The 12,051-nt window shown below is 62.9% G+C and overlaps 1 protein-coding gene across 5 annotated transcripts in view; it reads right to left on the bottom strand.

Annotated features, from left to right (window-relative positions):
* Positions 1 to 1,110: 1,110 nt before the first annotated feature.
* LOC133341680 (myomegalin-like) overlaps positions 1,111 to 12,051 on the bottom strand; it is a 31,213-nt gene continuing 20,272 nt past the window's right edge. For 2 of the 5 annotated variants that reach the window (XM_061550272.1, XM_061550274.1), the window contains exons 23-33: positions 8,718 to 9,468; positions 8,110 to 8,342; positions 7,707 to 7,764; positions 6,549 to 6,692; positions 5,810 to 6,405; positions 4,975 to 5,127; positions 4,054 to 4,305; positions 3,024 to 3,461; positions 2,182 to 2,301; positions 1,995 to 2,066; positions 1,111 to 1,531 (exon numbers count right to left, since the gene is read on the bottom strand). In XM_061550272.1, the coding sequence (XP_061406256.1) occupies positions 1,230 to 1,531; positions 1,995 to 2,066; positions 2,182 to 2,301; positions 3,024 to 3,461; positions 4,054 to 4,305; positions 4,975 to 5,127; positions 5,810 to 6,405; positions 6,549 to 6,692; positions 7,707 to 7,764; positions 8,110 to 8,342; positions 8,718 to 9,468 (3,119 nt within the window). In that variant the 3' untranslated portion in view covers positions 1,111 to 1,229. The remainder of the gene's footprint in view (positions 1,532 to 1,994; positions 2,067 to 2,181; positions 2,302 to 3,023; positions 3,462 to 4,053; positions 4,306 to 4,974; positions 5,128 to 5,809; positions 6,406 to 6,548; positions 6,693 to 7,706; positions 7,765 to 8,109; positions 8,343 to 8,717; positions 9,469 to 12,051) is intronic. The other 3 variants (XM_061550273.1, XM_061550276.1, XM_061550275.1) reach the window with 3 other exon arrangements.

Below are 12,051 nucleotides of genomic sequence, written 5' to 3'. Positions count from 1 at the left end.
TTGATCAACGTGACCCGTTTGAGAGGTGATCGGTGAGCAATGGTCAGGGATGGCAGGGGATGAGAGGTGGTGAAAGGTGATGGGAGGTGAACAACGCAGGACGGGCATTCAAGCGAGGCGATGGGGAGATTTTGGGAAGTGCCATCTCAGGGAGGGGAAGGCGGCGGGCCTCGGGCGACAGCAGCGCTGGCGGTTGGGGGTGAACTTACCGGCGGCGCTAGCAGGGGAGGAGGGATCCCTCGGCCACATGTAGTTGATGTTGATGGTGGAAGCCGGCGCGGCGGGGGAGGGGGCCGTGGTGGGGGGCGGCGGCGGCGCCCGCTCCCCATGCCACAGCTGCGCTTGCAGCTGCAGCCGCAGGGCCTGGTTCGCCTGGATCCCGCGCTCCAGCTCTCTCCGCAGTGCCCGCATCTCCGCCAGCAGCTCCGCCAGCGTCACGGCGTCGGGGGTCGGGGGTCGCGCCCCGGTGTCGTGCCCGAGGGCGTCCGTGGAGCGCCGGCGACTCAGCACCGCCTTCTTGTCTGCGAGAGGCACAAATTATATGGAGCGACGGGTGAGCAGAATCGGATTTGTGTTCAATTACAAGAGAAAAAAACAGACTACATGCCTCCTTCACATAGCTGTTCGGTAAACAAGTGATTTATTCTTTACGCATCTGATCAGCCACACGGCGTTCTGAAAGTGCATGTAAACCGATGCTGTATTGAAGAGTCGCGTATTGCAAAGGAGAGAGGCCAGGGAAGTGGAGGAACCTGTGTGGCGGGCGGCAGGAGTGCCGCTGAGACGCTCCTGCACCTTCATCTCCACCTTCAGCGACGTCACCACCTGCTGTGCCTCTCCCAGCTGCTGCTTGAGCCAGCCCACCTCACCCTGCAGCCTGCGACACCACCACCACACAACTCACCACGGGCACCACGCCGCAAAGAGAAACAAAGCGACGGGAGGAAACGTCGCGAGCGCGGCACCACGGCGCGTGCGGAGGCAAGCGCCCCGCGGCCCTCTTGGCGCCGTCGCACCTGTTGATGTCGTCGTGGGCGGCCCGCAGCTGGCGCGACAGCTCCTCTCCGTCGTCGCCGTGATCGCCGGCTGGCGCCGCCCTCTCCCGCGCGTCCCTCTCTCCCTTCTCCGCCTCCGCCCTCCGGCGCTCGCCCCGCTCCGCCGCCAGCTCGGCGCGCAGATCCTCCCCCGCCCGCTCGGCGCCGCGCAGCCTCTCCCGCGCCACCTCCAGTTCAGGACGCCGCCTCCCTCGCCTGCGCCAGCACGCGCTCCAGCTCGGCCTGGCTCCCGCCCGCTCCCGGTCGGCCCGTTCCAGTTCGGCGCTCGCCCGCCGGGTCTCCTCTCCCGTCCCGCGCCCGCGTCTCCTCCAGCTCGCGCCGGAGCCGCTCGCCGGCCGCCCGCGCCGCGTCCAGCTCGGACTGGCGCTGCGCCAGCTGCGAGCGTGACGCGTCCAGCTCGGCGCCGAGCTGCTCCAGCTCCTCCGTCTTGCGCAGCAGCGCCTCCCTGAGGACCGCCTCTTCCTCCGAGCCGGCGTCTGTAGACGACAGCCGCGTACGCGCGCTTAACCCTGCGCATCTTGGCGAGCGGCCTAAACCCAACGCGACGTACCGGCGGGGCCGCACACCTGTTCTAGACGATCAGGTGACAGTGACCACTCACTCAAGGTAACAGCTGAGGTGGCGGGGTGGTTGACAGCCGGCTCCTCGTAATGCTTAACGAAAACACGTGTGTACGTGTGCGTGCATGCACGTGTATGTATGTGGGTACAAACACGCATGTGTGCATGTTCACGCCTGCGCGTCTACACGTACACGTTTGCGTGCACGTGAGTGTTTGCGCATCAGTGCACACGATGTCTGTGTACGTGTGTCTGTGCACTGGCCACCCCACCCTCTTCTGTGCCGTTCCGGCCTTCATAGGTGCTCGCGAACAGCACTTGGCCCAATGGCCAGTTAAAAGACTACACGGGGGATCTTTGTCTTTATCTTTGCACTCACCGTGGGGTCCGCTACGCTCGCGGTGCCAGCGGTTCTCCTCCGAGCGTTGAATGTAGATGTTGGTGGAGTTGCCTGCGCATGCAGGGACACGCGCAAATAGGTTAACAGTGCATGCGCGCGCGTCGCGTGCCCGTCACTTACGTGCCGACCGCGCATGCGTCAAGCGTGTCCCGCGTGCGCTCCGCACCGTGCTCCGAGTCGGCGAGCCGCTGCTCCAGCTGGCGCCGGAGCTGCTCGTTGGTGAGAATCGACTCCTCCAGACGGCGTCGCAGAGCACGGATCTCCCGCAGGTGCTCCTCCAGCAGCTCTGCCACGCGGCACACACATACGGTGACCCTCGCCCAACTTCTCGCACCTCCGCCACGCTGCCTTCGCCCGCACCACGCTGCCATCGCCTCCGCTAAGCTAGCCTCACCTCCATCATGCTGCCCTCACCTCCATCACGCTGCCCTCACCTCCACCACGCTGCCCTCACCTCCACCACGCTGCCCTCACCTCCACCACGCTACCCTCACCTCCACCACGCTGCCCTCACCTCCACCACGCTGCCCTCACCTCCACCACGCTGCCCTCACCTCCACCACGCTGCCCTCACCTGTGCCACACCGCCTTCACCTGCGCCACGCTGCTCTCACCTCCATTAATCTGCCCTGACTTTGGATTGCAGATCACAGTCAAATGTCCCATGTGACATCTGCAGATGATTCGCTGGCTCAGTACAGGTGAGGACCTGGGTTCGAATCTGCAGCGAGTTGATGATCTGAGCCCAGTCACAAATTAAATTTGGTTTTGTTCTTAATTTGACGAACACGCAGCTCTGACTACCGCACGTGTGGATGAAAGTGGCCATTCGAAGGGATCTCAGAAGCAGTTCTGTGACAGCTCCTTTCACGGAACATTCTCGAACACATCTCACGACGCCAAAAGCGCACCTGGAATTAAATAATGGTAAAAAAAACCCACAAAAAAGATGTAAACTCCTGCGCAGACAGTGGAGGTGCACGCACGGCACACTGGCTACGCCACTACCTGCGGTGTTCCTGCTGGGGAACACGGGCGAGGGCGCCGTCGGCTGCTCCACGTTCCGGGGTGACGGCGCCTCCCGGGCCCAGCCTTGCCCCTGCCCTTGTCCCGACCGCGCCCCCTGGAGCTGCCCCTGCCCGGGGCTGCCCAGCAGGCTGTGGTGCAGCTCCAGCTCGGCCCTGAGCGTGGCGTTGAGCTCCTCGGCTCCGCGCAGACGCTCGTGCAGCGTCTCGTTCCGCTCCCGCAGCGCGGTGTCGCGCGCCGGCGGCGCCGTCTCGCCGGCAACCGGCGCCGCAAATGCTTTGGCGGCGCCGCCCTGCCAGCCCGGCGCTCCGTGCGGCTGCTGGCGCTGCTGGTGATGGTGCAGCTGCGACTGCTGCTCGTGATGCTGCTGGTGCGGTTGCTGCTGCTGGTGTTGCCCCGCCAGCGCCATCTCTGCCGAGCCTGCGAGCACCACACGGCCACCGCGTCGGTGAGCGGCGCCGGCCCCTGGGCGCTTTGCGCCGAGCTCCCCGCGCGAGCGCGGGCGCCAGCAAAGGGAGTGGACATTTACGAACCCCAGGGAGAGAGAAACCGATGGTGGAAGGCAGCAGATGAAAGAGTAGGAAACAAGGGCCCTAAGGCCGATTTCCAGCTGAGAATAAACCTCGAAGAGACCCAACACGTCAACATTCACCGCTAGCCACCTCGGTCTAAATACAATAAACAGTTTGAAAATTAACCCCAGCACACAGCCTAAACCCTTACCCGACAAGTCTACAGGATCATGTAAACGCATAGCATAAACCCCTTTGGAGTTTAGTTTCTCCAAACCACTGCCGAAACCTGCAACCTAATGCACAGTTTAAATCATCATCAGCCGTGGACAGTCCACTGCTGGATGAAGGCAAGGAACAAGCCCGTGGATCTTATGTCTACCTTTTAACTTGGGCCTTAGATGATTAACCAAGACCACAGGACATCAACCTAGCCCACTCCAACCCTAACCCACGAGCTCGCGGGAACCGGTTCCCAGAGAGGGGTTAGCGGAGCTCACGTTCTCCCAGCTGCCTCTGCAGGAGGTCGAGCTCCCGCTGGATGTCGGAGAGGCAGAGGGCCGGGGGGTGCGCGTGGGGGCCCAGCGGAGGGCGGCCCTGGCCCGGAGGGGGCGGCCGCGTGTAGGGCAGGCCCGGCCGATGGGGGGGGCCCTCGGCCACTGGCGCCGGCACCGCCGTTAACGGTGGGGGGCGGCACAGCTCGAGGGCGCGAGAGTGAGAAGGAAAGGACGGCAGGAAGAGGCCAGGCGCTCCTGGGAGAGAGAGGGAGCGGTAGGCGCGCACCCGCGCGGAGAGGGGCGGCAGCAGGAGGTTAGAGACAAGGTCACGGGAAGGGGGCAGTAGTGGAGGTCCGAGATGAGGTCGGAAGTCAGAGACAAGGTTCCATGAAAGGGGCAGCAGCGCTGTTACATCAGGAGGAGCGCGAACAAAACGTGAACAGCACTGGGAAGGAACAGGGAATAGAGTCCTGTGACTAAGTACACAAGAGTGGCCGAGCGCCGGCTGGAGGTTTCGAGGAAGGGGCAATCAAAAACCAAGCAGCTCTATCTTGTCAACACACGCCGAGGCTGCGTGTCGCGAGTCTGTCTCTCGATAAACTAAACATGTCTGCTGTATCTGTACCGCGCCCTCAGACGCCATCATCATCTGCACGATCCATGATCTATCCACTGCTGGATGAAGGCCTCTCCAAGCCTTCGACATCTCTCACGGTCTTGCCATGCAGAAATCGATCCGATCAGTCTGTCATCATGGACACGACTGCGGCACAAAACCCGACCGTTCTTCCGAGCGCAGCTCCGAGCTTGCCGGACGGCCTGGGATGAGCGCACGGGACCCGCAGAACCAGGCGTGCGTCTACAACGCGCCGGCCAACTCAAGGGGTCACGGCCCCCATTAGCGAGGAAGGAGGTTCCCGTTACCTGCGGTGGGGGCGTTCGCGTAAATGCAGCCGTGCGCGTCGAGTGCTCGGTTCTCCGCGCCGTGCACGACGAGCGCCAGATTCTTGGCGCCTTCCGCCGCTCCGAACGGCGCCCCTGCGGCGGCGGCGGCAGCGGCGGCGTACGCCTGCGCAGCTGCAAGATAACGGCACGCGGCAAGAACAAACGTTAGTATGGCGACGGCCGGGGGAACGCCGGTGGAGATGCCGCAGCAGCAGGTGCCTGGCGGCACGGCTCGGCTGGCGAGGAAGCGGGCGGAGCGGCGAGCGTAATGCAAGCCGCACGCCGGTAACCGCAGAGGCCGAGCGGCGCAGCCGTCCATCCGCCCGTCACACAAGGCGCATGAATGAGTCATGAGGAGGCCGTGGAGGCTGCCTCCCGTGCACTCCCCCTCGCTTCTCTCCTCGCCGCTCCCCTCTTGCCTCGCTCGGCTGCTCCCCCGCGCGTGGGGATCGATTACAGCGGCACTCAAGAAATGATGGCCACGTTAACCCGCTGCTCTCCGCTTCTCCCCGCTTCCCTCTCTTGGGCACGACGCGTCACGGCTAGAAGGGACGACGGCCCGGCGGTCAAGACTCACGACGGAGTGGCAACCAAAGGAGAGAACATCGAAATCCAGGGAGATCCATTTATTGATACCCTGCTGACTTCTCGTAACCATTTTACTTACTCAAGGCTATTGCATATTGAGGAAGTGATGACTCCACAGCTGACGGTGGCGAAAGTTATAATACTCGAGGTGTATTGAAACTAGCAGCTTCACAAGGAAATGTCGTTCCCTCTCTACACAAAACACAGATCGTGATCAAACGCTCACCTAGCGCATGATGGGAGGCGTGATGTCCAGCAGCCAATCCTGCGTGGCCCGTGTCGCTATGGTAACCCCGCTGCTCGAACGACACATCGGCACTTCCGAACCCGGACAGGCTGTGCGCCAGCCCATTTCCGTGGTAACCGCAAGGCCCCCGGTTCAGGACCTCCGCGTCGCTATGGTAACCCCGAGGCACCGCCGCCGCCACCGCCGCCGCGGGTACCGCCCCCGGCGCTGCCCTCCTTTGGTCGTCACGGTAACGCTCCCCTGGCCCTCTGGCCGGGTTGTAGTGATCCTGGAAACTGTCGCCATCCTCCTCCTCGGCGAGCGACTTGCGGTCCAGCGAATCGCGCTCGGAGCTCAGCGAGCAGGAGCGGTTCCACGAGCGTGGGGCGGAACCAGAAACGGATCCGTCCGACCCGGAGACGGATCCCGACGTGGAGCCGGCTCGGGAGCGCGAGTGGCTCGAGCGACCCGACCCGGAGGCGGAACGCGGGCGCAGGAAGCGGTCGTCGCAGGCCGAGGGCGATGGAGGCGGAGACGACAGCTGCTGCTGAAGGTCCTCGATCAGCCGGTCCCGCTCCAGGAGCTCCTCCTCCAGCCTGCGCCAGGTGCGGTGCACGGGTCCCGTTATGCAGAGAAGCACGGTACATGGCACTTGGTGTCTTTGTTCGGCGGGAAGTCGCTCATTCGACCGTAAAGAACGACTGTACTAAACATTGCCACAAGTGCGTGCGTGTGCCACCTCTCTATGCGCGTGTGCGTGTGCGTTGCTTGCGCCTCGCTGCGCCGCGTCGCCTCCTGCAGCTTCTTGGTCAGGTGACGCCGCTCGGTCTCCAGCTGCTTCCTCAGCATGGCCACCTCGTGCTGCAGGGATCCCCCTGCACCACTGCTCGCCGCACAACCACGCAAAAAACACACAACCACACAACCATCACTGCGACCGTTGTCACGACAACCACCCACGACCATTATTACGACAAGATCTACCACCACTGCCACTACCATCATTACTCAGAACCACCACCAGCACCACCACCATGTGCACATAACCGTGGCGCAAGTATCGCGACCGAAAGAACCGTTACAACCGGTAAATTGGCTAACTCCCGTGGACCCGGTGCCTCGACACCACGGGCGAGGCTGCTCGCTCACGCTTGGGGACCCAGGTACCAGGAGGGCCAGACACTGGGCTACAGAGAGGGCAGGAAATTGGACAGGGGTGCGCCCCAATGCCAGGTGCGCTGCGCCACGGCGCTGGCGCCGCCGCCTGTAAGCGGTGCTCCGGGAGCTCAGCTTCAATTTATTCTGGCGAGTGCCGATCGGCACCGGGGAAAAGGAACTGGCAAAAAAAGAATCAATCCCCAAGTCATAATCGTCACGAAAAATAAACTACGGTAGCCGTGCCGACGTTGGGGCGGGGGGTGGTGGGGGGGTGGATGGAGGGTTTAATTACATCCTCCAGCAGTGGCCAATCAGCAAGACAAACACGGGGCGGCCCCGGCGGGGTCCAACGTTAAACCAACATGCGCACGTACATGGGGGAACACGCAGAGGAACGCACGGTAACGCACGCATACAGGGGAACACACAGAGGAACACACACACACAGACATGCACACACACAGACAGGTACACACACACAGCAACACACAGACAGGAACACACACACGGGCCGACACCTCGGAACACAAACACACAGGAGCATATGAGCTTTCACAAACGCAAACACAAGCCTTGAATTATATGGGTCATGGTTACGCTCAGAAATAAGAGTCATCAACATAGCTATGGTGGCAGCCGAAGCTAGCATGAGTGCAGAGCATTGGGAGCTGGTGGTCAGGGCTAGGGGTCAGGCTTAGGGGTCGCGGCCAAGACGAGGAAGGACGAATCAGACACTCACTTGACGGTGTCGTCTTTGTCGCCGCTCTCCGCACGTCCTCCATCAGGGGCCCCCTCTGCTGGGGAGGAAGAGGAACAGCAGTTGGGTAGGGAGTGGGGGGGAGGAGACGCGTGGAGGGGGCAGCAGGGAGTTAGTGGGAAACAACAAGCCACTACGCCCTGCCAAACGAGCCGACTGGTCACTAGTACCAGACCTCTCGCTTACAGTGACCCGAGCCAACTAGCCAACAGTACTGGCCTCAACCCTAAACCCTCACCAGCCAGCTGGTGGCTTCGGGTGAAATGGCAGACAGACCGGGAAAAGCCGGTTCTCCAGTCCCAGCTCACGAAACGGTGCCGAACACCGCCCAAGGGAACTAAAAAGAGGAAAATACGTCGCTGGCGCCGCCGACGGCGCCGCTCACCCGAGTTGATGCGGGACAGCAGCTTGTCCATGAGGTGGGCGGTGCGCCCCAGCTGCTTGCGGACGCCCTCGCCCGCGTAGTAGTCCACGTCACCCGAGCTCAGCAGCTCCTCCAGCGCCTTGGTGAGCGTGCAGAGGCGCTCGCGCAGCTCCCCGCACAGCCGCGCGCTCAAGCGCAGCCGCTGGCGCAGCTCCGACAGGTCCCGCGCCTGCGCCTGCACCAGCGAGTCCAGCCTGGTGCCGGGGGGGGGGGGGGGGGCACAATGGTTAGTGCACTGCACTTGGCTATGAATCCAGCAACCGGGGGGTTCGATTCCCACTCACAGCCAATACCAGTGACCAGTATCTGTGGTCTTGTGGTGGTAGTGATAATGGTGGTGACGCGGTTACAGTGGTCGTGGTGTGAATGTAGGAGTGATGGTGGTGTAGTTGTAGCACTGTGTTCATGTCAGTGCTTGCAGTGGCGGAATTCGCACGGTGAATGGGTCTTTGCTCAGCGTCACCAGACGCCGCGCGTGTCGAAGCCACCCGGGTTTAGATTAAAATTCGGAACTCACATGGCGTCCCGTGAACGTTCCCGGCAGTGCCACAACACACAGCGAGTCTCACCGCGGGCCCTCGCCAGCGCTGCCGCTGCTGTCCCTCTTGCCGTGGAGGCCGCGCAGCTGCTCCTTGAGCTGCCGGTTGAGCCGCTTGGTGTCGTGCAGCTGCTCCTCCAGACGGCCGACCTGGCCCATGAGCCGCGTCACCTCGCGCTCCGCCTCGCGCGACAGCTGCCGCATCCACGCCGCCGTGGCCGTCCCCGCGGCCGACGCCGGTGACCCGTCGCTCTCCTCGCCGTCGCGTCGCCCGCCGTCAGTGTCCGCGGCGCAACGGGGGCCCTCCAAGGGGTCCCCCCCGTTCTGGGCCGGACGCGACAGATCCCCCCGGCTCGGCCCGGGGCCGACGCCCACGACCGCGGGGGATCTCGGCGTGCCGGAGGACGGCGTGCCGTCGCCGTCGTGCTCCGAGCCCTGTGCCGAGTCGGAGCCGTTGCAGGAGTCGCTGCGCGCCACTGCCTTGGGCTGCCCGTGGCGGTGCCCGCCCACGCCATCCGTGCCGACGACGTCCGCCGATGCCGCGACTCCGTCGCCGTCACGGCCGCGCTGGCGGGCCTGTAGCTCGCGCACGATCTGCCGGTAGTTTCCCAGTTGCGCGTTGAGGTCCTCTACCTGCCGGCGCAGCCCCGGGGCGTCGACGGCACCGGCCGCAGCATCGCCGGCGGCGGCCGCGGCATTGCCGGCGGCGGCCGCGGCGGCTGTGGCGCCGGCGGCAGGGAAGATGGCGTCCCGGCTGCCGTGGCGGGCGATCCCACCGGGGCCTGCGGGAACGAGAGGAACGGTTCGGTGTGGAGACGCAACGCGTGCGTGCGGACAGCCCCCTTCTGTCAATCCATTGCTGGATGTTCGACTCCACCGCGCCACGTGGGGCGGTAGGCGAGGAGAGCACAGCAGCCGCCTCTGATCACCGAGTTAGAGTTTGCGAAAGTCCTGCCACCCCGCTCTCGTTCGCCTACGTCAATCGTTACGTCTACAATCACTGCACCGGGGAAATCAAGGCCCCAACGTATGTGGAGAGATGAACCAGCCCAGGTTATAACCACCAGGGGTGATCAACGACACGGAGTGACTGCAGAAGCCATGGTCAGGTCCAGGCTCAAGAGCTTCCTCTTCTCCTATGGCTGCGGCAGACTACCCCCCTCTCTGTCCCTCTCTCTATATATAATGTATATTTTTCATACACATCTCTGTACGGCGTCTAGAGATGCGCTCGCTTTTAGACTCGATAATGTCAAATCACGTGGTAATTATATCATACATGGCATGGCGCACACATCACATAACGTACACATGTATAATGTACACACACGTAAATACACACGTACGCAACACAATCGCACATGCACGTGTTACTGTGCTGACGCATCTACATATATGTACCCATACGTATCTACGCATGTACACACGTATGTGCACGGGTACACGTTTACACGTGCGTTACCACGACCACCGGCCCACGACACATGACGGTCTTCACCGTCGTCTCGGCACAAAGGCAGCGGCGGCGCCCTCGTCATTTCCTCCTCTCCGGATCAGATAACAGGAAGTGCCGCTGATTAGAGGTTTCTGGGGGCCTGAGGGGGGCGCAGGAGGGGGGTGGGGCCGGGGGGCCACAGGTAGGGAGAGCGCACGGCACCGCCCCGGCTGGCCCTGCTGCCCCCCGGCCGCATCTGGAAACGCTTAAGGGCGCCGAGCGGCAGCGGCCGGCTCCATCCGGCAGCCTCGCCACGGGCGACGCCACTCAGACGACTTCATCTCGCAGTCACCTCCTTCCCCATGCCTCTCAGAGCGACCGGTGTGGACGAAAATAACGTCACGGAGCTCTCCGTGTTCGTCGGGGCGGGCGAGCGATACCAGCCGAGGTGGCGATCGTAGTACCGGGATCGTGTCCATGACATGACGCATCACACCCACTCGGATCGCTCACGACGCAGTGCCAGTCCTTCGTGTTAGAGGAGGGCTCGCAGAAGTGAATATCACAGAGCTACCTGTGACATCCCTGCATGCGACCTCTGGTCAACACAGCAGAGGGCAGCACTTTCCCACCCGCTCCGCCACCGAGGGTAATGTTCATCACGTGACAATCGGACACAATATTTCAAATTTCTCAGGGCTGGAATGTATCCAAATTAAGCGCAGAACCAAATTTAATGTGACGGTGTTTTCGCGCAGCCATCGATGAATGGGGCCAGGACCGCGGAGACTCCCTGTGCTCGAGAAGCTGAGGGCCCCGAGCGGTTTCCTAAAGAAATGAAACTAATACGGCGCTTGCTCTCCGTAGCGGCGGCGGCGCTCCCTGCACTTGAAACGGCCGAGCCGCTGAGCGCTGGCGCCAGCCAGGCTGGGGGCCGGCGCGGCGTGATTACAGCACTTATCCCCGCTCCTCCGCGCGACGCTGCGCAGGCCCCGACAACAAAGCAGGAACCGGACCGGGCAGGGCTCCGGCAGTGGCCGCCCCCCGTCGCCCCCCCGCCCCCCGTCGCCCCCCCCCCCCCCGCCCACCACCCCACCCCCGCCCCCCTAATTGGGCACTATTACCCCTTGCGTGGCAGGCGCACGCTCTCCGCGGCTCCAATTACACGGGGCTAGCGGCGAGCTTAACGGCTACGCGCCGACGTCTTAACGGGCGCCTGCTTAGCGTCAGCCGCGTCGTGCTTTGCTTTCCCCGCGATTAATAAGCCCGGTGGCGGCTCCGCAAAAACACGCGCCCCCCCCCCCCCCACGCCCGGCAGGGTGCGGCTCTCTCCCTTGCCCGCTCTCCCGCCCCCCACCCCGTCGCCCCGTGATTGATGGTAGCGCCTCTCGGTGGCCCCCCGCGGACGGGGCCCCGTGTTTCCGCGTGCACCACCTTTGGGACGCCGGCAAAAGCCGACGGTTGCTTTCATCTTGGCTTCCATTTCGTCGGCCTGGTCGCCCCTCAACTCGGCGATCCACTCCGTGTTTTGTTGTCGACCGAGCACCTCCACGATTTTGTTTCCCTTCTCTGCCGGTAGCGGTGTTCCCGTCCTTTCTCGGACCTTCATGACGGCTGCAACAACCAAACCCTCAGTCCCCCCCCACCTAGCCCACCCCCCCCGCCAGTGGTGCGATCTTTAAACGAAGTGGCCCAACGAGCTCAACATAGCCACTAGATGTCGCCAGATAAACTGAATAGTGTAATGAGAATTAACAAATTGCAGCGACCACAGGATAGACAACATCCTAACCCCACTCCTAGAACTGCTCCTCCTCTTAAGAGTAACTTATCGCTCTGGCAATATGTTGTCGCTAAAATCACATCGTTGGAAAACACTCCCGCTCCCTCCCGCCTCTGCTTGTGCCCCTTCCCTTGCCCTCTGACCCCT

The sequence above is a fragment of the Lethenteron reissneri genome, chromosome 12 (genome assembly GCF_015708825.2).
Source record: "Lethenteron reissneri isolate LAM-NWPU_2019-01 chromosome 12, ASM1570882v1, whole genome shotgun sequence".
Lineage (NCBI taxonomy): Eukaryota > Metazoa > Chordata > Hyperoartia > Petromyzontiformes > Petromyzontidae > Lethenteron > Lethenteron reissneri.
The sequence above is the reverse complement of the archived record's forward strand: the minus strand, read 5'-3'. Positions and strand labels throughout refer to the sequence as shown.